This window comes from Hylobates moloch, unplaced genomic scaffold (assembly GCF_009828535.3).
Source record: "Hylobates moloch isolate HMO894 unplaced genomic scaffold, HMol_V3 SCAFFOLD_13, whole genome shotgun sequence".
NCBI lineage: Eukaryota > Metazoa > Chordata > Mammalia > Primates > Hylobatidae > Hylobates > Hylobates moloch.
In genome coordinates this window covers 29,409,041-29,435,463 of record NW_026652288.1, presented here as the reverse complement: position 1 = coordinate 29,435,463, position 26,423 = coordinate 29,409,041, and the positions used below count along the sequence as shown (strand labels likewise).

Genomic DNA, 26,423 nt, shown 5'->3' with positions numbered 1-26,423 from the left:
AGAAACCTAGAAGGGAACTTTAAGCCCTGGGCTTTATTACACTTGTGGCTTTGGCTTCCTGAGCCATATACACACTGAGATTCAGACTAAGATCTTGGTGATGTGTCCTCCGACTCAGTCCTCGCCTAGGGCATTCCAGGCCCAACTTTATAGGTCATATCAGAGCCTTCAAGATAGCAAAGACACTCTGGCTCCTGTCCTGCCCCCAGCTTTGCCCTGCCTGTCCCTCTCTGGGCCCAGGTCCTTTCCTGCCTCACTTGCAGAGCTTGTACATTGTTCTAGTATGAAGTGCGGCCATTCAGAAGAATGTTGGGATTCTAAATCAGCACATTGGCTGATTCAGAATTTGCATACTATCGTTTTTTTCAGCACAGCCTCCTGTCCATCCTGAGAAGCAGTATTTCAATTGTCATTTTGAAGGAGTTGATGGCACATGACCATGACCATTTCTTTAGTATTTTGTTGCACCACAGTAAGGTTGGCATTGCCTTTAGGTAATACTTGCAGAGTCAGTGGCTGTCAGCTCTGCCTCACTTGTGGAACTCGTACAATGTTTCCTGCCTCACTGCAGCCACAGACATGTCCATGTCTGTGGCTCTACATGAGGGGAGCTATGTCTGCTGCCTTTTCTATTGGCGATCCCATTTGTGACCTACTGAAATCAGGGCCTCAGGACTCACAGGAAGGAAGCACATCAGTAAAAGACCACATAGTCCCTTCCTATCTGAGTAACATCAGATGTGACTTCACTTCTCTGAGCTCCAATGCCTTCATCTGTTGAATGGAGATAAGAATCCTGCCTAATTCATAGGGATTAAATAAGATGATCATGTAAGGTGCCTGGCTTGGTGACCAGCCCCAGTGAGCCCGTGGCGAGTGTTATTACTTATGAATACACTTCCCACACGCCTTCACAGAAGTCCTCTCCATGGGGTTCAGGGCTTTTCTATACACACTACAGCGTGCATTGCCAGGAACAAGAAAGTAAGTCAGACCTCCAGCTTTACTTCATAATAAGAGACAAAATCAAGAAGGATGAAGTGTTATGGAATTGATGGGCATGGCATTCTTCTCTTTTTTTATGACTCTTCTTTTTCATTCTGCAGTACTTGTTTCCAAAGCTCACGGTGGCCTGAGGCTGCGAGGCCTCATCCAAGGGGCTGATGTGGACCTGCCCCGGGGGGCTGCCCTTTAAGGCCCTGCCACTGTACATTCACCTGGAAACTGGGCAATGTTGGAGGGGATGTCTTTGAAACTAAGGGGAGCTGCTGGTCCTCTACCTTGAAACTGACCCAAGGTGATTTAGAAAACCAGTAGGATTTAGGAAACTAGTCTCTGGGTTAACAGGCTTAGGGTTAAGGCGGCATAAAGGGCCTTGATCCAAGGGATTCTGGGGAAATCTGAGGTCAGTCTGGATACAAAGGAGGATTGTTGAATATTCTGAGCCCACTCAAGAGGAGACCCAAGTGTCCAAAATGCACCCAGCTCCCTACTCCCCTTTTGTAGTGTTACAGAGAATAGCTAGAACCTACATGCAATCTCCTTGTCTTGGCCTGGCACATGGCCCCGGTTGGAAGGCCTCCATCTCTGCCTGAGTAACCAATGCTGGGCTTCCTAGGCACAGGCCTTGGGCTTGACTGCTTTGGGAGTCTCACACATTCCTAGAGGCTATATTTCCACCCTCGGGTTCAGAGTGTTCAAGGTGGGTGGTCATTGACAACTCTTCTACAGCCAGGGGGTTTTGATAAGGGAGACTGGGTATGTCTCTGGGCAAGCTCACCACCGTGGTTTTCTGATACTTACCACAACATTTTTCTGAATGGCTGTGCTTCATACTAAAACAATGTCTAGAAACTAACTGTTAATGAATTCAGTCTTTAAAAATGTGATTCACGTACTGGGAGATTTCAGGAAGTGAGTATCAAATGATAAAAATGCATGAACACACACACACACACACTCACTCGTTCATCCTGCAACCATTATGTGCAAAACTCACATAAGCTTTCCTTTTTGTTTTTTTGAGATGGAGTTTTGCTCTTGTTGCCCAGGCTGGAGTGCAATGGTGGGGTCTCGGCTCACCGCAACCTCCGCCTCCTGGGTTCAAGCCATTCTCCTGCCTCAGCCTCCCAAGTAGCTGTGATTACAGGCATGCGCCACCACACCTGGCTAATTTTGTATTTTTAGTAGAGACAGGGTTTCTCCATTTTGGTCAGGCTGATCTCCAAATCCCGACCTCAGGTGATCCGCCAGCCTGGGCCTCCCAAAGTGCTGGGATTACGGGCGTGAGCCACTGCACCCAGCCAAGCTTTTGTTTTTAATTCTTTGAGAATCTGGAGGCAAACCAAGTCCCCCATTGAGTGTGATGTACATTCAACCTCCTTCCATAGGAAATCTGCCTCTTGGAATGACAACAAGTCCTTGTTTAGGGGCAGCAGCTCCTGAGCAGAGGCAGGCTGAGTGGTCTGTAGGTTTGGTTGTGTCGGCCCAGGGTAAGCCTATAGAATCACTGACCTTCAGAGATGAAGGGCACCATGGAGGGTACATGCTCCATTTCTTTCATCTTCCAAATGCAAAGAAACAGGCCTAGAGACAGAAATGGACCTGCTAGGGTCTCAGCTGCTCTGTGCAGGACCAAGCCCAGAACAATCCTCACTGCTCTGCTACAGCCCTTTCCCTTCATAGCACTTGACGCTCCTCTCAGCTGGCAGATCTTTTCCAGAAGGTTCCATTACCTTACCTTTCTTCCATGATGGAAATGACAAAAAAGTAGGTGACAATGATTTCACATATGTGATCGGCAGGTCCTGGAAAGTGTGTCTTTTTCTCAACGCTCTTTTTCAATGGTCAGATTCTCTTGGGTCAAAACAAAAAAGGTCAGGATCTCTGGATCCTCCTGAAGGTCATAGTCATTCTGCAAAATGGGCCTGACATTGAGAAAATATAGATCTGTCCCCTATCATGGAGAAGCCTTTTCAGATATGAAAAGTTTACAGGCTTTGGGTCTAAGAATAACCAAGATAAAACACTTCATAGGTTTCTCATCTATTGTGTAATTTAATCTTCAGCCCTAAATTGAGATTCTGAAGCTGCAGGAGAGAGATGAACAACGCTGGATATTCTGCATTATCCAGTTCTAGGTCACTCTCTGGGTCTGCCTTGGGATAGTCCTTTCATTTGGGGGCAAGAAAACTTTTTAAGCCTCAGCTTCCTCACCTATAGAGAGAAGAAGAAACCATCCACTTCTCAGTGTTGTTCTGCAGATGAGGTACAGTGATGGAAGGAAAACACCTAGTACAGTGCCTGGAATACCTCCAGGAGGGGCTGAGGGAATGTAGTTTCCCACCTCTGCCCCTGGGTGGGTGTGGACCTGCCTCTGCGGTTGGATTGCTTAAGGCTGAGCACTATACTGAAGCCCTAGACCCCTCCAAATCCCTCCTGTAAAATAGATTCTACAGTCTCTATCTCATAGGCACTGAGTTGGAAGAGGGTGAAGGAGAGAGATTCAAGAAACACACTAGGTATAGAACCTTGGAAAAGGCCCAAGGAAAATAAGACTTAACCTGGTGTTTTAGACAAGACAAGTCCCAAGGTATTATTGCCCAAGAGGCACTGAGGCCAGTTTGAGAGAGAAAAACCTGTGTCTCCATGTTTTGTAAGAAATTAAATCAGAATGTAGAAAAGCCTAATTCAGTTTCAACCAAATGAGTAGTAATATTAACTCCATTCCTATTTAAAGCTAGAAAGTACAGCTTTAACAGCTAAAAGGAGGTTGCTGCGGACTAAGAATTACAGAAGGAACTCATTTGATAATCGGTACGTTTGCATAGCCTGTTTTACTAGGCAGGATCTGGCCCAAACACAGCCAATTATCACACTTAAACTCTCCAGAGTTCAAAGATCCCAGAATTAATATGCTCGGTGCTGGGATTGTATATTCCACTGTCTGTTTGTTGAATACACATGTAGGGCATATTTGCCAGGCAGGACACAACTCAGACAGTTGGCATGCCTCACCTCTGTCTTGAATAGAAACAGGTCATCTTTCATTGGAGGAGAAAAATCAAGATAGAGGATGGCCGCAGAAGTCGAAGCTTTGGGAAAGGCATTGATAATTGTCAATGTGGGATGGGAGTGGCTGGTGGCTTTCTCTCCGACGTGAACATCCACCAACGTGGATGTGTCTTTTTGAACCTCCCTAAAGGAGTTACGTTTCATGGCTACGCCTCTCCTTGCAAAGTACAAAATCTTGGACCAGTTTTCTCTTTGTAGTCTGCTCGGAAAACCAGGTGTCTTCAAGTACATCTTGAAGATTAAGGCAGCCTCTGGTTCCTGGACACCAACTGTAGAGCAAGTGGCTTATCAACTCAAACAAAGTGAGAGCTACCCATTTCAGCTTGCCACTATGAAGGCAAGTGGTCTGAATCGTGAAAGGGCAAGGAGTATTAACCTTAGGGCCAGAAGGATGGCAGCTCCTGGAAAGCAGCTGAGGAGCAGAAAGACGCTCAATGGAAGTGTAATTGAAGGATTTTTTTTCTTTTCTCCTACATTTAAATAGTTTGGTTAGTGTTAACAGGAATATTTTGCTCCCACTCTGCAGCAGGGCCAGTTGTCTATGGATGTAGACACCCATTGGAAGACAATCCAGTGACTGGCTGCCTGCCTTAGAATCTGCCCCCACTGTATTCTGAAATTTCCAACACCAGACTTGTCTTGGAGATTGGGATAGTAGTAGCCTCAGAAGCAGCTGTTTAAATGCACAAATGCTAATTGGGACATAGCACCCATTAGCACTGCCACAAAGATTGAATTATCAAATTAGCTATTACAACTCTTCTGAGGCCAAGGACTTTGGAATCTTTAAAAAGCCAAATCAAGAGGGAACTTTAGAAAATATCTGTTGTAGATTTTATATTTGAGGAACTTGAGGCTCAGAGAGATTAAGTGACTTATTCAAGGTCACCAGCAAATCAGTGGCAGAGATGGAGCTGCAGCCCAGGTTTCACCCGGTGCTTGTTCCTGGAATCATCTAGTCTGTAAGCCCTTTGTTTTGCCGATGAGAAAACCAAAGTTCACACATGAGAGGTAACTAGTCAAGCCTGGGCTCAAACTGAATTCCTCATGTTGTCTGTCCAATATCTATCACATTATCCCATTTTTTCTTATTCCCATGGCTTCGGGGACGGGATGAAGTAAGAGGTGGTTGAACGTTTTGTGTCTTGGCATCTAACGTTAATCCATAAGCCAGCTTTGAGAGCCCACCATGTGCAAAGTTCTTCAGCCACTTTGGGGAGTAGACAATGAGCAAGGAAGGGGAAGAAAAGCTAAGTGGTCCATGTACCCTAAAAGTGGGGCAAACGTGGAATCATTGGACAGAAAGAGTCTGCCCAGGGAAGCTCAAAAAAGTACAAAACATCCCAGGGCATGGGTCCTTCCTGCCTCTCTTTTCTCTCTCTCCTTACCCAATGACCCTCCCCAATCACTCCCCAAGAGAAAATAAACCCTGATTCACTGTCATAGCCTTGGCCCTCTTCTCTGGGGAGGAGATCAAAGGGTAGATTATTGGGCTGGCAAAGCAGCTGTGATTTCTGTTATCAATCAGAAAGGACAGGGCCTGGCTAGCATTTTTCAGAACATCAAACATGGACCAGGTCCATTTTTTATAGGCAGTACATTTTTTTATTATTTATTATTTTTATTTTTTATTTTACTGTAAGTTCTGGGATATAAGTGCAGAACATGTAGATTTGTTACATAGGTATATGTGTGCCATGGTGGTTTGCTGCACCTATCAACCCATCACCTGTGGTTATTTATTTATTTATTTTAGAGAAAAGGGCAAGCAGGTTTTATTTCTGGCTAGGCATGGAGAAGGAGAGAGCACTTCCTCTAAAGACAGCTTCTCCCAGAGCAGTTGGAAGCTGGGGAATGTTACAGGGTTAGATGTGGGTCAGGGGCTATGTAAGCTGGTGTGGGGAAGAACTTCAGACACACGGGTGCAGATCAGGAACATGCTCTTCATACGACACGTGTGCAGAAAGTGGCAGTGATTCTCTTCTATGGGTGGGGACTTTCACATTATAATGATATGCTAATGATCTATAGGTAACAGGGGCCACTGGTTCTGGTTTGCTCTGGTTTTGTGCAGGCCTTATCTTCCTCTGCAAAGCATCCTGAAGTTCCTAGGCCATCTGGAATTCTTTTTTTTTTTTTTTTTTAATCCTTTAAGTTCTGGGATACATGTGCAGAACATGCAGGTTTGTTAAATAGGTATACACGTGCCATGGTGGTTTGCTGCACCCATCAAGCCTTCATCTACATTAGGTATTTCTCCTAATGCTATCCCTCCCCTAGCCCCCCACCCCCCTACAGGCCCTGGTGTGTAATGTTTCTCTCCCTGTGTCCATGTGTTCTCATTGTTCAACTCCCACTTATGAGTGAGAACATGCCATATTTGGTTTTCTGTTCCCGTGTTAGTTTGCTGAGAATGATGGTTTCCAGCTTCATCCATGTCCCTGCAAAGGACATGAACTCATCCTTTTTTATGGCTGCTTAATATTCTGTGGTGTACATGTGCCACATTTTCTTTATCCAGTCTATCATTGATGGGCATTTGGGTTGGTTCCAAGTCTTTGCTATTGTGAACAGTGCTGCAATAAACATATGTAGGCATGTGTCTTTATAGTAGAATAATTTATAAACCTTTGGCTATATACCCAGAAATGGGATTGCTGGGTCAAATGGTATTTCTGGTTCTAGATCCTTAAGGAATCGCCACCCTATCTTCCACAATGGTTGAACTAGTTTACACTCCCACCAACAGTGTAAAAGCGTTTGTATTTCTATTTCTCCACATCCTCTCCAGCATCTGTTGTCTCCTTTTTAATGATCACCATTCTAACTGGTGTGTGATGGTATCTCATTGTGGTTTTGATTTGCATTTTGCTAATGACCGGTGATGACGAGCTTTTTTTCATTGTTTTTTGGCCACATAACTGTCTTCTTTTGAGAAATGTCTGTTCATATCCTTTGCCCACTTTTTGATGGGGTTGTTTGGTTTTTTTTCTGGTAAATTTGTTTAAGCTCTTTGTAGATTCTAGTTATTAGCCCTTTGTCAGGTGGATAGATTGCAAAAATTTTCTCCCATTCTATAGGTTGCCTGTTTACTCTGACCCATCATCTAGGTTGTAAGCCCCACATACATTACATATTTGTAGGCAGTATGTTTTACCACCACTTCTTACAGCAAACTGGAGTGGTAATTATCAGCCTAATGTACAGGTGAGGGAATTAAGGGTCAGAGAGGTGAGTTTTCTTGCTTGGAGTCACCGGGCTGGTAAATGCAGAGCCAGACTTGGACTCAGCCCTCGTGGGTTGCTCGGGCAGGCTCTGCCCACTCACCCTCAGGCCCTCTCTATGTCTTCAGGTAACTTCACAAGATGTAGAGCTTCTCACCATTCAACCTGTTAGTTAGCTTTTTTTTTTTACCTGCCTTCTCTGAGAACAACGCCCATAATATGAGTTACAGAAAGGGCACATTTTATTCTCTTAGGCCCCTTTTCACCAATACAGAGCCCTGTGGTATTGACAAGTGATCTCCCCTGGACAGGGCAAAGGGTGTGGAGGAGATGAAGGCCAACCTCCTAGTGTGGAGTGGAGGGGGCTGAAAAGTCACGTTTGGGAAATGGTTTGTTCCACTCACCCTTGGCTATTATTGTAGGTCTGGAGTGCAGCTTTGACTTCCCCTGTGAGCTGGAATATTCCCCTCCACTGCATGACCTCAGGAACCAGAGCTGGTCCTGGCGCCGTGTGCCCTCTGAGGAGGCCTCCCAAATGGACTTGCTGAACGGGCCTGAGGCAGAGCGTTCTAAGGAGATGCCCAGAGGTAAGGGAGAGGCTGCTGGTGATGTCCTGGGTGGGTCAGGGCCAGGCTGGAATGCCTATTTCTGTTTGAAATGATGAGACTTCACTCCTGTTCTGCTCTGTTTACTTTGAAACCTGCTTTTAATATCTGTGCCTTTCCATGGCTTCTTGGGCCATGCAAGGAAGGGAGGAAGACAAGTCCCATCTCAAGATCAGGCCGACCCTTTATTCTTTAACAAGTAATAAAAGTAGGGTTTCATAACCCTCTTCCATGCAGATTTCCCTGTAGGAGAAAGTGCTGATCGGTATTTGAAATGGGATTGCCAGATAAAATACAAGATACCTCATTAAATTTGAATTTCAGATGAACAGCAAATGATTTTTTAGTATAAGTGTGTCTCATGCAATAGTTGGAACACACTTAAACTAAGAACTATTCCAATTTTACAAAACAATTCAAATGTAATTGAGTGTCCTGCATTTTTATTTTTACTGCCAAATCTGGCAATCCTAATTTGGAAGGTATTGTAGAACTGGCTTAAATGTTTGTTTCTAAGCCATTCATACTCAGGCGACATGTTTCCTTGGTGTGATGCTTCCCATGGTCTAGAGCTGTTTATGAATGTCCCCTTCTTTATTATCAGGGCCTAGGAAAGGTAGGATCAGAGGAAAGTAGTGGGCAGTTGTTAAATTGTGCTGAGTTTCTTAGAGAGAGACATGAAGGCACTAAGCCCTAGTCTAGTTTTAGGTCTCACCAAGCCAAATCTTAGGACTCCCAATGTCTTGGACCCAGAAAACTCTACTGACTCAGAATTGAAAGCCTATGTTCCTGGCTTTTTGGAAGAAGGAATAACTGAAATGGCAATGGGCTTATTAGACATTCAGGGTAGTTTTTTTCAGTTTGCAAAGCACTCCCACCTACACTACCTCATTGGATTTCAATGACAGAGGCAGGGCAGATAAGAAAACTAGTGCTCAGAGCAGGGGAGTGACTGCCCCAAGATCACACAGCATGTACCTGTGGGTCCAGGTCTAAATATCTGCTGTGATGAGTCCTGGACAAAGGCACTTTCTGCCACATCATGCTTCTGTCTTTGTAGAAAGATCAGGACCAGAGCCTGCTCTGTGGCCAGATTCTTGAGAGAGATCATCTCAGGCTCATGCTACTAGGGATCCTAACAGGTCAGGTCTTGGGTAAGCTGATGAGGGAGATTGGAGGTGGCGCAAAAACAACTAATGCTCTCAGGCTTATACCTCAGCCTCTACCTTGTCATCAAAGAACCAAAAGAGACTTTCCTTTCTATACACTTTCCTGGGCTTTTTGTTTTTATAACTCTTTTGGAATTGGTTGACCTTGACTTATATTTTAAGCTGCTTTTATCTGGATGGTGATAGGTATTGTAGGGTGTGTGTGTGTGTAGGTGAGTGCTCTTAACCTGACAGTGCATCAGAATTCTTCTGGAGAACTTATAGAAAAGACTGCCTAGATCCTTTAACCTGAGATTCTGAGTCAATAGATCTGAGATGGAGACTACGTGTCTTGTGTATTTTACATTTTTACTAGGAAATTTAGCAAAAAGTGGATATGATATACATGCGTAAATTAGAGATTACAACAAAACCAACAACACTTGCATTCTCACCACCAAAAAGCTGAAGAATCTGAACATTATCAGTCTTTTTGGAGTTTCCTCTCTCCCACTTAGATCACAAACTTTTCCCCACCCTCCAAGGTAACCACTCTCCTATATTTTGTGTGAATCACTTATTTGCTCTTTTTCATGGCTATACCACCTATGTATATAGCTCCAAACAACATATTGACTAGGTTTGCATGTTTTCAGCTTTGTATATAAATGGGATTATACTGTTTTTGATCTGTTCACTTTGATACATGTAGCTGTGATTCATTTGCTTTTGGTACTATATTAATCCTTTGCATAAAAATATCACAATTGATCTCTTCAACTGTCATTGAACATTTGAATTATTTCCAGGTTCTTGCTATTGCCATCAACACTATTGTAAACATCTTTGTACATCTCTCTTGGTGCACATGTTCAAGAGTTTCTCTAGAACAGGGATCCCTAACACCCAGGCTGCAGACTGGTACCTGTCCATGGCCTGTTAGGAACGGGACGCATAGCTGGAGATGAGTAGCAAGCAAGCCAGCATTACTGCCTGAGCTCCACCTCCTGTCAGATCAGCTGCCACATTAGATTCTTATAGGAACATGAATCCTATTGTGCTTATAGGAACGTGAATCCTATTGTGCACTGTGCACACACACAGACTGTGAATGCAAGGGATCTAGGTTGAGTGCTTCTTATGAGAATCTAATGCCTGATGATCTGAGGTGGAACACTTTCATCCCAAAACCATCCATGGAAAAATTGTCTTCAAAGAAGCTAGTCCTTGATGCCAAAAAGGTCGGGGACCATTGCTCTAGAGCATGTAACTAAGAGTGGAATTGCTGGGTGGGAGGGTCAGAACATGTTCCATTTCACTGGGTAATGCCAATCTATTTTCCAAAGTGGTTACACCAATTTGTACTCCCACTAGTGATATATTGGTATTCCTTCCCATGGCTTTACATCCTCATCAATATCACTATTGTCAGGCTGTATTTTTTTATCTGTCTGGTGAATTAAATACAGTATCCCATTGCAGTTTCAATTTTCATGGAAATCTGTTTTATTTCATTTTTCGTAAGTTTCTTGGATGATTCTGAGGCATAGCTGGGCTTGTAATACTGTTGACTTACTCCCATTCAGACTTACTCCCATTCAGCCACCCCAGGACTATCTCCAGATTCCAACACTTAACCTCTAGAAACATTTTTTTGGTCATTACAGATTTTTAAAAATTTATATTCCAAGAGTGGAACTGTGATTACAGTTCAGTGAGATCAAGAGAGAGGGACAAGTGGAAATTGTGTTCTTTGTAAATTCCACAGATGTTACTGAGTCACACATTATAACTTTGAAAGTTTGTGGTTTAAAAAAATGTTTTTAAACAGTGCCAATAAATTGTGCATTTCACTTGGTGACCTGTTTCTCCTCCTCCACCTGTGATCGCTGACATGCGCACATTACACTGAGTGCTATGACAAAACAAAAAAGAAGGGGGAGAGGAGGGAAGGAAGAAAATAAATACATTTTTACGTCTCAGCATTCTTTAGCATGGAAACATATCAATGCCTTTATGTTTTTATGAAGCTGGATCCCAAGGGTCAGTGCACACACTGAATGTGAAACTTTCCCGTTAGATGCATCAGGATTGGAATATCCATTTTTTAAAAGTAAATGTTGTCAACTTCCATTGCTCTGAAAAGTAATCACTGTTAGCATCAGGTACTAGTTAGCAATACGAAGGATGGTGGTGTGAACAACCACAGCAAAAGCTGCTGTGGATACACCAGTCTCCTTTACCAAGCTCTTTCATGAATGGGCACATCCAAACATAACTTAAGAGAGGCTCACCACTGTCAGAAACTTCTGCTAATTTGTCTGGGGTCTAATGGAGTGGTCTGTACTCACACAGCATGGATCAGTCATGGAAACAAGGAGATCAGCCTCCCAGCCCTCCCAGAAACTCCACTGCTTCAGTAATGGCACTGAGAGGTGTTTGGAGCTTTCAGGAGTGGGTCTCTCATCACTTTTCTAGTCAGTTATTTATAACACTACCTTTCCCTGAAGTAGCGTTGTTCCTCATGAAGCAGCCTATTGTAATAAACTCCCTTGACCTTCAGGGAAAGAAGTGAAGGTTCAGAAAGAGAAAACAACCTGTCTATTCTGCACAATGGCCAAGCAGTGTCCTATATTCCAATCCTAATCCCAGAGCTTTAGAGTTTCAGTTTCTCAGTCATTTTGGCAGAAAGGGTGCTGGTGGTGAAGATGAGAAGTGGGGATGGGTTGCCTTTAGTATGATGTAGTCACTATTTTGTTTTCTAACTCAATATTCATGGGTCAGATAGTATTTAGATGCTATTGCAATATTTCTTGTCAGGTATAGAAGGGCCAGAAAAAGGCAGCAAGATGATACCAATCAAAGATAATGAACTATAAGTGTATAAATCCTGAATGGTTTTAATTTATGGCCCCTGTAGCTGAGAATAATAAGGAAGATACAATTCAGAGCAGCAAGATAATAAAAAGTGATCATTTTGATGGAACATAATATTATAAATTAATAAAATCTTGAAGAACCATCAGATGGAGGCATTCTGTGACTTTTTGAGAAGTGCCAAAGGCCATGTTGATGTCTAACTGCTTCCGGTGTTTTGGAATGTAGTCAAAGGTATTTTTCTTCTCCAGCAAGGCAAAATTTTACTCTGTAGCATGAATCCTGGCTTAAAAATGGAAAACATACTCTCAGCCCATCTGCAGAGCCCCCTCCCCAGGGCCTCACTCACGGGCACACACAGAAAAGATGGAAGCAGACTCCACAGTGAGGAGGCTCCTATTCTTCCTGAACAGCTCAACTCTCTCCCTGTGCTCTGACTCTCAGGTTTTTGCTTTGTTTTGTTCTGCTTTTGGTGGAGGGTCTGGATGCAGCACTGCTACTGAGGTTCTTCTGTTCATCAAGATGGCTTCATTTTCAAAAGGTAGTGAAACGCTGTCCTGGAGCCCTGGAATGGCTAAGGATGCTTTCACACATCACTAGGGTATTGCAACACCAGAATGGGGTCATTCAAATTTTTGATGCACTCCTGTTGTACCCTTGTGTATTAGTTTCCTGTGGCTGTTGTAACAAATTCTTACAAACCGGATGGCTTAAACAACAGAAATTCATTCTCTCCTCATTCTAGAAGCCAAGAGTATGAAATCAAGATGTCTGCAGGGTTAGTACCTTCCGGAGGCTCTGAAGGGAAATCCTTTCCATGCCCCACTCCAGCTTCTGGCGTTGCCGGGAATCCTTGGCATTCCTTAGCTTGTAGATGTCTCACTCCAAACTCTTCCTCTGTCACCACATGGCATGCCTCCTGTGTGTCTGTCTGAAATCTATGTCTTAACGAGACATGTGTTATCGCATTGAAGGCCCACCTTAAGTCCAGCGTGATCTCATTCTGGAATGCTTGATAACATCTGCAAATACTCTACTTTCAATTAAGTTTATCTTCACAGGTACTCAGGGGTTAGGATTTGGACGTATGCCCTGGGGGCCACTCTTCAGCCCACTATGCCTTGTTTTTTCTCCCCCTGCGTCTGGGTTGGCATGTGGATCCCATGCACCTGTGGACTGTGAATTCTTAGACCCTTCAGGAAGTCTGATTAGACAGGTTCAGAGGAGCTCAGATTCATACTAGCATTTCTCATCCTTTCTTCAATTTCTTCCCCCACCCCAAAAGTTTGCCATGTTCTTAAAAGGGTCCCTGAACCCCTCTCAAGTGAACTGTATCCCAGGAGTGGCAGGGACCTGAGTCACCTTTTGAGCTGCAAGTGCAGACTTTGCGGGAAAATTCTCTCAGGATATAGCCTCCTTTGCACCCACAGTCACCGCAGGCTGCAAATAAGTGGCTGAGTTGACTCTGAGTCTCACCTCTGACTCTTGATCTTTTGAGGTATTGATAGGCTACGAATGATAAAGGGCTGCCCAGCATTTCCTCCTTCATCAATGAAACTCATCATTAGCCACCCATTTCTGCCTTCAGGCTTCATTTGCTGATTGATGGGGACTTCTGATACCTACATGTGAATGGGTTTGCCACTTTTCCTGGAGAGCAAGTTCCATAGGTGAGGAAGGGTAGGAGGTGTCCTCATAGATGAAGACAGGCTCTCAGTAAGATGGAGATGGATGACCTTCAGAGCTGGAGAATCACTGATCTTTCTCCCGAGAGTGCTGCCATTGTCCCTGATCTGCACCGCTGCAGAGTGGAATGTGCTAGTGCAGGCTTCAAGTCCAGCATTTATGGCCCACAGGGTTCAGTGGCCACCCTGAAGTTCATCTGGTTAATAGGAGTCAATAATTATACACTTCACTTTGTCTGTAGGAACAACCTTTAGCAAACCTCTTATTTTAGAAGACTGTTGAAGTTGGGGAAACAGGAGAGGTAAGAAAACTGGAATAGAAGAAAAATGTAATTGGAATGACTGCTGATCACACACACACAGACACAGACACAGACACACACTCATGGGCAGAACAATGTTCCTTTCTTTTCACTTGTTTCAAACCGGATAATCTAAACTGGGACTACCCTTGCCTGGTATCACAGGCTGCAGCTCCCCAGAGCTCCATTCCTGTGCTGCTCTGTTCATGGCCAAGTTTCTACTTTAAGTTAATGGTTTCTAAACTTTATTCTGTTGTATGCCCCATTGGTAAAATATTTTTGAGCCTGTACTCCTACCATGTTATATTCCTCAATTATATGCACTTTTGTGTGCCTAATTGTATAATACTATTTATTAGCAAAGGTTTTCCTTTTCTTTTTAGGTAAAATAAATATAGCCACACATCTGTCCTCTATTAATGGAATCAGACTTCCTTGTTTGCTAAGTCATCTTATACCCTGGCCTCAAGGTTCCTGATGTCTCTGTCCCTTTTCCAGTCCTTTAAGGAGCATTTTTGGGGCAGGGTTCTCCCTGTCCACTCTCTTCCCATTACATGGGCTGTGCTGGCCAGGGACTCCTTCACCAGGAAGTCCTCACAGACAGCTCTAGCCCCTGTGTTCCCTCTTAAGTTTCAAAGACCTTTATCCTCTTTTCTTAGAATCTACATCGTTTGGAGAGGAAAGAAATAACTTCTTGGTTGAATGCTACTGACAACACTAACTCTCCAAAGTCAAGAGATATCTTTATAGAAATTCTTGTTTCCATTTCAACTGACATACCTAAGATACAGGCTGCAACCGATATTTCCTACTGGCTTATCTAAAAAACTATCTTGGTGCTGTTTATGATGGTGAAAAACTAGAAATAACTTAAATGCCTAAAATAAGGAATTAGTTAAATAAAATATAGTATACCTAAAATATTATACCACAATTACACATATACATTGTAAATATATTGAATAATATGGGGAAATATTTGGAACCTATTATTAGGTTTCAAAAAGCAAGTTAAAGAACGTGTGTAGTAGAAATTGTTTGTAAAAGAAAAAAAAACTATGTACATAAGGAAAAAGTCCATAAGGAAATATACCAACATACTAGCAGAAGTTATTTCTAGATAAATTAATTATTAGTAATTTTCATTTCCTTCTGTTGCTTTTGCTATTTTCCAAATTTGAGTTCATTAACATGTATTTTTTTATAATATAAAACACGCTATTTTTTTAATACAAAGGGATAAAAAATTCTCATTCGAGAGTGTATTCTATTGAGTTATCTTAGACTTTGGAGGAAAAGTGTTAACTATTTTGTGCCACATACACAGGCAAAAAAGCCCAGCCAAAAATCCTGGCTAGGATGTGGTAGGCAAGCAGACAGACAAGCAGGTTATTTTCCTGCCTGCCTGCCTAGGGACAGCACATTGGCAGCTGGCATGGGCTCCCAAGTCCAGAGCACCCCACCACCTACCTCTTTCTGCTTGGCTTATGCTTGAAGGGTAGGAAGAGGGAAATGTGGAAAATAAGTATGCAGCAGGCTCAGCAATATACCCAGGGGCCAAATCCAGCATCTAAGTAAGAGTACAGAAACACACCCACTTCAGTTCAATTTTTGCCCCTGCAGACTTACCAAGAGGGCTCTGGGTGCTCATGCTTTTCATTTGAGCATGATTTCTCATCATACTAAGGTCACTGGGTGGATGTGTGGCCTTTTATCTCTGTCTGTCTTTTGGAATTCACCAGGAAAGCCCACATTAGTTCTCTGGTTCTGTTTGTAGAAACATGTCACTTGTCTCTCAAGCAATATGGTCCCTGGCCCTTAGATCTGGACCCTTGAGCAATCACATCAACAAGTTGTCATGTGTGATTCTTTCTGTCTAATGCGATTCTGATACAACTAGCAACTGGAGCTTGGACTCCTGAGAAGGGTTGCCTTAATGAGTGGCATGCTTGCCTCGGGGTGGACCTTCCAGGGAAGTATTGTTCACCTCCTCATCAGAACAGGCCTCTCCTGGGGTGTTGGGATGGATTATAGATGTCCAGTGAACATGGAACCCCTCCTAACTGAACCTCATGGGTCTGCCCACAGGGAGATAGGGAGCTAGGCATGTGGAGCAAGGAAAGAAGGACTGGCTGGGGAAGCAGAGGCCTGTCTCTGGTCCCAGCTCTGCCATTAGGAGCATCACTTTGCCTCTCTGGGTCTTGGGTTCCTCATCTGTTAGGCAAGATCTTAGAGTAGATGGTCAATAAGGCCATGTCCTGCTCTAAGGCAAGGGTTAGGCATATCCAATACAAATGATGGCCAAATACCTGGCATAAAACCTGTGAGGCACAGAAATCTCTACCAGCCTAGGGAGAGAGACCCGCCTCCTAAGGTTTGGCCATGGCTTCTGGAATCTAAACAGCCCAGTGATTCAGGTCACCCTTTGTACAACAGAGCCAAGATAGGATCATTGCCTCCAGAAGCCCTAGTGTTTTCTCTGGAGGAAGGAAAGAGGAACTCCTGGCCCATCACAGCAGCTGAACTTGTCAGATTAGATTCTAGAGGTTCAGGAGCCTGAAGAGGGATTACACATAGAAACTAGTATTGGCAAATTAATGCTTCCTCCAGCCCCCAACAAGATGTCCCAATCCCTAGAACCTGTGAAGATATTACTTTATAGGGCAAAAGGGACTTTGCAGATGAGATTGTCTTGGATGATCTGGGTTGACCCAGTGGAATCACAGGGGTCCTTAAAAGGGAAGGAGGGAGGCAAGAGAGTCAGTGTCAGAGAAGGAATGTGAAGAAGGAAGCATAGGTCAGAGAGAGTTGGCGATTTAAGGAGGTTACATTGCTGGCTTTGAAGGTAGAGGAAGAAGCCATGAGAGGAAGAAAGGAGGTGGCCTCTAAGGGCTGGAAAAGAAGAGGACATGGATTCTACCCGGAAGCTCATCCGGAAGGAACACAGTTCCACCAACCCATTTTAGACTTCTTACCTGCAGAACCAAAAGATAATATAGTTGTGTCATTTTCAGCCCCCCACTTTCTGGTAATTTGTTACTGCAGCAATAGGATACTAACACAGCTGGTCTTGACCAAGTCGGCAGGAAAATTGACATGCTCTTGGGGCCAGGGCCAGGGCTTACCTGGGGCACGATTCTAGAAGGAACAGGACTCAGAGGACTGATGGGGCCTTCAAGACAAACTGACTTAGACATATTAAAGATATCCAATGAATTCTGGCTGGAAATGCAGTCCTTAAACTGTCTCCTCCACTGTAAACAGAATAAACTTCTCTATGGACAAGAAATGGGAAAGAAATACCCAAGAGGACAAGGAGTTGAGGCCAGAAATAAGGAGATGCATCTGGGAGTTTGGCTCTTGTAGGGCAAGAAGGACCTAAAGCACCTCCAGGGAGGGTCCTGGAGAAGGCACGTTGTTAGAAATGGGGCACCTGGGATAAGGCTACTACTTTACCTGTAGAAAGAGCCTGAAGGAGCTGTAATAGCTGCCAAGGGCTCGGTTTCTATGAAGCTCCTGTCTGGGGTGGTTGGAGGAGGCAGTGAAACTACACACACAGGGGCTGGGGTGAGCTGCCAGCTGGCTCAGAAATGAGCCCTGTTTCCTGTTCCGAATGAAACTGGCAAGAGTTGCAGACTGTAAAGTGCTTCTCCAGCCACAGTCACAACTGATCCCTATAACATAGCAAGATAGGTATTATCAGTATTTCTAATTTGTAGATGATAACCAAAGATGAACTAGTAAGTTTCAAAGAGAGGAAACTGAGTCTTTCTCATTCATTGCAGTGTTCCAAGAGCCTAGCCTAAGCCTCCATATAAAATAGGCATTCATTAAATATTTCTTGACCTATAGTTAGAAGCTTGGAGAGATGAAGTAAGAGGTTCAAATCTCCAAAGCCAGTATATTGCAGAGTCAGATATTCAATTCCAGTTTTTGAATACCCAATCTTATGTTCTTACCATTATGACAAACTCTTCTTAAAGCACAGTGCTTCCCAGGCCTGTGCCTACAGAAGACTCACCCTCATTAGATATCTGGCAGTACCTTCAGAAGTTAGGGGCATCACCCAGATACCAGTGATACTGGGGTGTCTGCTTTGTTCTATGACACAACCAAATTACATCAATTGGGGTGTCTGGAAGTGCCGTGCCTTCAGAGGAGTCTTGGGAAGCCCACTGTCACCTGTGTCTTCTTTGCAGATGGCCAGGTTGAAGGGTGCTGCCCAAGGCAGCCACAGCCTAAAACTTACCATCCATCCTGGCCACACAGAGATGCAATCCATGTGAGGAAGTGGAATCGGTTACTGCCACCAGCTAAGCTGTTTATAGTTTCCCTGCCCTTTTAGAAATGGAAGGAGCACTGTGCTGAGAGTTGAGTGCTGGGTTGGTGTTGGCTGACACGTGACATCAGACCTCAGTCTCTTAATTGGTGAATTGAGTGGGTTGGACTAGATCATCTATAAAAGTATGTGGAGCTGTCTTTTTGCTTTCCTTACTTCCTCGTATTAAAAAGGTTTTATTAATGTTATCTGAGTTTTTTAGCCTTACTGATTTCTATATATCAAATAATACAGATAAGACACATCCTAAAGAAAAATGGGCTCTGCTTAAGAAAAGCCATAAACCACTCTGAATTTATGCTTGAAGGGATTTGAAAGAAAGCCAGGACCTTGCAAAAAAGAATAAAATAAAATTCTCTTGAATGGGGATAACTACAGAATTATTCTACCTAGAGTGGAAATACAATCTTTACTCATTCAAGATAGAGAAAGACTGGTTCAATGTAAGTTGAAGAGGGATCTGGGGGTCATTTTACCTCTGTGGCTCCCTTTCCTGACTTGTTATAAAATTCAATCGAAATAATGCATGAGAGACCATTCTGTAAACAGGAAAATGGCATAGTAGAGTAACACACAGCCCTGCCTGACAGCAGCCATCCAGCCACAGCAGCCTGAAGCAAGTGGTGCTGCTCTGTCTTGATTTAAGGATCTTGACCCTACAAAGCAGGCTTACTGGGCCCAGGCATTCACATATAACATCATATCTGGGAATGGGGGGTGGGTTAAAATCAGGAATTTTGGACATGACAAAGGATTTGCTGAGAATGAGGAGCCCTCACCTGAGGCAGTAATCACGCACATTTACAAATGGAAGTGCAACAAGCTTGAAAGAATACACAGGGCTTCAGATCTCATTGTCCAGCTCTTTCTACTAAGTGATTGGTGAGGACCTTTAACCTGCGTAGCAAAGGTCATGGTCAGGTTATTCTTATCTAATGCATTATGGTCCACTTTGAATTTTCTACATCTTGCTTTGGGATCCTTACTACTGATTGCTAGTCATGTTATTTTGTTTTTGTTTTTGTTTTTAGTTTTTTTCTTTCTTGAGACAGAGTCTTACTCTGTTGCCCAGGCTGGAGTGCAGTGATGCCATCTCAGCTCACTGTAAGCTCTGCCTCCTGGGTTCAAGCGACTCTCCTGCCTCAGCTTCCCAAGTAGCTGGGACTACAGGTGTGCACCACCACACCCAGCTAATTTTTGTATTTTTATTAGAGATGGGATTTCATCATGTTGACCAGGTTGGTCTCGAACTCCTGACCTCAAGTGATCCTCCTGCTTCGGTCTCCCAAAGTGCTGAGATTACAGGTGTGAGCCACCATGCCCAGCCTTCATGCTTGATCAAAGTACATGTGTTGAGTATTACTCTTAAGTACATGTGTTGAGTATTACTCCTTTCCTAGTTGATTCTTATGGAAGCTGTTAGTATTTGGAAATATGCGAGATGTTGTGTTTACTTGTTAATGAAACTGATAGCATACATAGTGTGGCAGCTCCCTGTGTCTCTTTTCTGGAGCACCGTGACTTGTATTTGTGTTATATTTGGTAATCTCCTTCTTTCTGTTGTGATCAGCATTTGTTGTATCTAGAGGCAATGAAAGAGGTATTTAAAATATTTTGCTAAGAATGATGAATTATTCTTAGGCAAGGTGCCTACAATGAGAATAGTCTTTCAGTTATATATTGCCATGACAGTAAAGTAGACAGACATTAAATTTACTTCTGCAACAACAGCTTGGGATGCCCCTGTTTAATCCCCTTATATCCAATATTGCTTCAGCTAAGCAAACATAAAGTATTATTAAAATATCATTATGTAGATTAAATAATCTTCCTCTCCTAAGAATTATTTTTCTTCATTTATTAAGACAATACGTTGATACCCAAAAGGAATTCATTCTATAGTGGTATGTACCCAGGCAGTGCAGTGTGGGAGAACTCAGTGCAGTCACTGCTATCTCTCCCATGTCCAAGCTCTAAACACAGATTATGTCCTATTTGGAGCCTTTAACTATAAAATAGGTCAGAGCACTGGGAATATAAAAAAATAGAGTCATCAAAATAATCAGTGCTTTCAAAATGAGGATTTGAGAGAAGACAGGAGTCTCAGTGCTTTTGGCTAGGCAGTTCTCTAGAGAGCATCCATAATTGCCCAGCCCTCAAATGAGTGCTTCATTCATTTCTCTCACTTTTGCTGTCTGTTACTTTTCCATTTCTCTTCTATCCCAGTGTTCTCTCTTCCTCTTCCCTCCTCAATCTCTTTGCCATCAAAAGCCTAAAGTATTCTTCCCATCAACAACTCTGGAAACAGAATAGGCAGAACCAGCAAGATTGGCTGACATACAGATTAAATGGGCTGGCCCTACTAATAAAAACAAATTCAGACACCTGTTGGTCTTTTGTGTGACACATTTATAAGGACAAATTTAAGAAACATTGATTGCTAGAGAAACAAGCTTAGTTGCCTAAATTGATAAGAGAGGTGAATTCCAGAAGCCTGTGGGAATGAGGAAATAATTAAATGGAATAATATTTTTAAAGTACGCTGGATCAACTGGGTTCTGTGCTCCTGAGGTCAAAGACAGGATGAAAACTCAGTGTCCTTCAGAAGGAAATCAGATGTCTAGATGGAGTGAAATAAAGATGAGGTTGAGGGGGGGAAGGGGGTAATGTGCATGCCCAGTGGGGTTGTAGGTGAAAGTGATAATCTCAGAGGGAAGTGGGATGGGGCTGGGATAGGGAAAGAACTACTCTACTAGCCTGAGGCTCCATTTATGGCTGCATATATTCCCAATGGAGATGGGACAGAGTCTGAGGTAGCCACGGCCTTTTAGCCAATCCTAAGGTTGTATATATGCAGAGCAGACATGCAAGAACTAAATGGCCTGAACATTAAAGTGCATTCTTCCTCCAGATTTTTAAGATCTGACATACACAAAACAAGAAAAGAAACGCATTATCTTACCTATACACAGATCTATTGACAGATGACAGAAGTCTTACTGACTTAAGAAGTATAAGCACATCATCTGTAAAAACATTTGCCAGTCACTAAGGAACATAGGAATTACCCATAGAAATCCAGGCTTAAAAATCAAAACAGCTGGGTATGGTGGCACATGCCTGTAGTCCCAGCTACTCCAGTGGCTGAGGCAGAAAGAATGCTTAAACCCAGGAGTTCTGAGCTGTAGTGTGCTATGCTGATAAGTGTCTGCACTAAGTTTGGCATCAGTACGGTGACCTCGCAGGAGCAGGGGACTACCAGGTTGCTTAAAGAAGGATGAACTGGACAGGTCATAAACAAAGCAGGTCAAAACTACTTTGCTGATCAGTAGTGGGATCATGCCTATGAATAGCCACTGCACTCCAGCCTGGGCAACATAGCAAGACCCCATCTGTTTTCTATTAAAAAGTAAAAATAAAAATAAGCACCTGAAAAACAATCAACAGAGACATCAGACTCTACACACTGCAAGGAAGACAGACTTCACAGATAGAACCCAGCCAAGTTACTAAATGAAGAAACAAAACTAACATAGATAGCAAAATAAAACAACTATAAGAACAAGAAAAGAACCTATGGCAGTCTTCAGGGGGAAATATCAGAATCCAGAATTGCTGTAATATATTTCTAAAATGTTCAGTTTTAACAAAAATGAGAATATATACAAAGAAATAATACAATATGACTCATACTCAAGAAAACAAAAAGCTAATAAAACTTTCTGAATGTCCTCAAATATTGGATTTAGAAAACAAAATCTTAAAAGTAGCTATTGTGAATATATTCAATTAAAAACAACAAAAAAGTTTAAAGAAATAAAGAACAGCATGACAACAATGAGCAATAATAACTGAAAAATTGAGAATTTGACTGGACAGATAAAAATCTTTTAAAAAGAAACCAAAATGGAAAATCTTGGGTTGGAAAGTGTGGTAACAAAAATGAAGAATTCACTAGAGCAGCTCAGCAGCAGATTTAAGAAGGCAGAAGAAATTTTTAAATATGAAGACAAGCCAGTATACATTTTTCAACCTAAAGAACAGAGAGAAAAATATCTTAAAAAAAAATGTTCAGGTGCTAAGAAACCTCTGGGACAACATCAAGTGTTATAATATGTGTTTAATAGAAGTCCTATAAGAGAGAAAAGAAAAGGGGGGCAAAATTTTTTTGAAGAAATAATGGCCTAAAACTTGCCAAATTTGGTGAAAAAAATCAATTTCTGAGGCACATCCAAGTGCCTCAGAAAATCCCAACTAGAATAAATACAATGAGATCTACATCTAGACCTATCATCATCATATTGTTAAATGCCACCAAAGATCTTAAAGCAGCAAGAGAACAATAGCTTATCATGTACAGGGGATATTGAAATGATTAATGGCTGACTTCTTATTTGAAACACTGAAGACTAAAAGACAGTGGAATACATATTCTAACATGTTGAAACAAAAGAAAAATGTCAACAAGATTTTGATATCAAGCAAAACTAACCTATAAAAATAAAAAGAAACCAATAATTCCCAGAAAAACAAAGACAGAGAATTTGTTGCCAGCAGACCTGCTTTACAATAAATACTAAAGGAAGTGTTTCAGGCTGAAACAAATCATACTAGGAGCTAACTTGAATCCACGGAGAGAAATGAAGACTACCAGAAATGGTAAACATATGGGTTAATATAAAAGGCTCAAACAACCTTTTTCTTATTCTTCTCTTAACATCTTAAAAGATAGAATTATATAAATCCACAATTATAAAACTATATTATTGGGTTGATAATGTATAGAGATGTATATAGGACAATAACAGCACAAAAATGGAGACTAGAATTAGATTGGAGCAAAATTTCTATATTTTAGTAAAATTAGGTAATATTAATCTTAAGTAGACTGTGATAAACTAAGGAGCGTGTTGTAATTTTTAGAGCAATCACTAGGAAAATAACTCCAAAATGCAGGAAAAAGAAACAGAGAGAAAAGAAAGAAAGAAAAAGCAAGGAAGAAACAAAGGAAAAAATGAAAGAAAAAAAATAAACGATTCAAATGGTACAATGAAAAGTATTCAGTGTTGAAAAAAAGGAAGAAAGATACAGAGGAACTAAAAAACACAGGAGATCAGAGATTGTCAGACTACATAAAAAGGAAGATGAAATATATGTTTTCTAGAGGAGGGACACTTTAGACTCAAATACTCAAATAGATTGAAAGTAAAAGGATTGGAAAAGAGATATCATGCAAACAATTAAACAAAAGAAAGCTGGAGTGGTTATATTAATATCAGATAAAATTAAGACAAAAATATATTAAACAATATATTTTATAATGATAAAAATGTCAATTCACCAGGAAGAGATAACAATTATAAATGTATGTGCATCATACAACAGGGCCTCAAAACACATGAAGCAAAACTGTTAGAACTGAAAGGGGAAACAAGACAATTCAACAATTATAGTTGGAGATTTCAATAACTCCCAATAGTAGAACAACTGGATAAAGAAGGATATAGAATCCTTGAGCAATAACATCAACCAACTCAACCTAACTGAAAAATAGACATCTTTCCACCTAATGACTACCTAATACAAACCTTTTAAGTAAACAGAGAACTTTCTTCAATATAGACCATATGCTAGGCCATAAAGCAAGTCATTAATTTATATAAAATTATACAAGTAAAAAATCAGTATTATATAAGTAAAATCAAAATTAAATTTAATTAAAATTAAAATTATGCAAGTAAAATTTAAAAAGTATATCCTTCAATCACAATAAAACAAACTAAAAGTTGACCACTGAAAGAAATCTCAGAAATCCCTGAATATTAGGAAATTAACTAATGAACTTCTAAATAAACATCAAAGAAAAAATCAATTGCATGGGAAATAGAAAATATTTCACCTGAATGAAAATTAAGATAAAACATATTAAAACTTATGAGATGAAATTTAAAAGTGCCCAGAGAAAAAAAGTATAGCTTTGAATACCTATATTAGAAAAAAGTAAAGTCTCAAATCTATAACCTAAGTTTTTATTTTAAGAAATTAGAAAAATCAATGAAAACATGCGATGTAAAAGCATGCAGAAGAAAGGAAATAAAGATTGAGTAGAAATCCATGAAATAAAAAAGCAATAGTAAGAATCACTGAAACCAAAAATTGATTATTTGAAAAGAATAACAAAATTGATAAACCTTTTATCAGATTAATCAAGTAAAAGAGAGAGAAGGCACAAATTACTAATTCAGGAATAAATGAGGGACCATCACTCTTGACCCTAAAGAATTTAAAAGATTGTAAGGGAAACTAAACTTCCTATTGCCAATATATGACAACTTAGATATGACAATATATGACAACTTAGATAAAATGGACAAATTTCTAGAGATACACAAATTACCAAAACCAATTCAGGAAGAAATATTAAAATCTGAATAGACTTATAACAAGTAAAGACTTGAATTAGTAATTGAAAATCTACCCCAAAAGAAAAGTCCAGACCCAAATGCCTTCATTGAGGAATTCTACCAAATATTTGCAGAATAAATTATGCCAATTTTTGACATATTCTTTTAGAAATAAAGGAATGAATACTTCCCAACTCATTCTGTGAGGCCACTCACTATTCCCCTGATCCTAAATCTAGGAAAATAGATGGGACAAGGAAAGAAAACCCCTGATCGATATCCTTCATAAAAGCTGGGTACAAAAATTCTTTACAAAATATTACAAACCATATTTAGCAACGTATGAAAATGATGATACACTATAACCAAGTGGAATTTATTTAGGATTGCAAGGTTGGTTTAATATCCCAAAATCAGTTAACGTAATACACCATGTTAATAGGATAAAGTACATAAGCCATTTGGCTATCTCAATAAACACAGAAAAGGCAGTTGATAGAATTCAACATCCTCTCATGATCAAATTTCTCTATGTACTACGAATAGAAGGTAATTTCCTTAACCTAATAAAGAGCACCTGTGAAAAACCCATACCTAACAAACAACATACTTAATAATGAAAGACTAAAAGCTTTTCTCCAAGATTAAGGGAAAAATATTTGTTTTCATCACTTGTAGTGATTGAACCTAGCCAATACAAAGGAAGGGAAGGGAAGGGGAGGGGAGGGGAGGGGAGGGGAGAAGGAAGGAAGGAGGGAAGGAGGAAGGAAGGGAGGGAGGGGAGAAGGAAGGAAGGAGGGAAGGAGGAAGGAAGGGAGGGAGGAAGGAAGGAAGGAGGGAAGGAGGGAGAGAACCAAAAACATGCAGATATACAGATTGGAAAGGATAAATAGGGAGGGAGGGAACCAAAAACATACAGATACACAGATTGGAAAGGATAAATTAAAATTGCCTTTATTAGCAGATAAGATGATTTTTAGGTAGAAACTCCCAAAAGAATTCACAAGAAATGAAAACTAATTTAACAAATGAATTTACCAAGGCCACAGACACAAAATCAATATTAAAAAATTAACTGTATTTCTATGTTCTAACAACAATTTCCAAAAGAGAATTAAGAAAGCAATTCCACTGACAAGATCATCAAAAAGGAGAAAATAATTAGAAAAAAAATTTAACAAGTGCAAGCTGTATACATTAAAAATTGCAGATTGCTGAAATTAAAGATAATATAAATTAAAAAAAGAGACATTACATTTTTGGAATTGAAAATATCAGTAGCTTCAAGATGGTATTTCTCCCCACATTGATCAATAAGCTTAATGTAATTCCTATCAAAATTCCAGCAGGCTTTTTAATTTTGTAACTTAAAATTGACATGGAAAAGACCTGGAATAGACACAATATTTTTTCAAGGAACAAATTTGGAGAACTTCTACTACCTGATTTCAAAACTTACTATAAAGCCAAGGTAATGAAGACAGTGTGATATTAAAGAAAGGAGAGGCCGGGCGCGGTGGCTCACGCTTGTAATCCCAGCACTTTGGGAGCCCGAGGCGGGTGGATCACGAGGTCAGGAGATTGAGACCACGGTGAAACACCGTCTCTACTAAAAACACAAAAAATTAGGCGGACGTGGTGGCGGGCGCCTGTAGTCCCAGCTACTCGGAGAGGCTGAGGCAGGACCCGGGAGGCAGAGCTTGCAGTGAGCTGAGATCGTGCCACTGCACTCCAGCCTGGGTGACAGAGCGAGACTCCGTCTCAA

The 26,423-nt window shown here is 41.3% G+C and overlaps 1 protein-coding gene across 1 annotated transcript in view; it reads left to right on the top strand.

The window, feature by feature from the left end:
- Positions 1-26,423, top strand: part of ALK (ALK receptor tyrosine kinase) — a 738,718-nt gene that overhangs the window by 232,003 nt on the left and 480,292 nt on the right. The window contains exon 3 of the mRNA XM_032172602.2: positions 7,721-7,885. Coding sequence (XP_032028493.1) covers positions 7,721-7,885 — 165 coding nt within the window. The remainder of the gene's footprint in view (positions 1-7,720; positions 7,886-26,423) is intronic.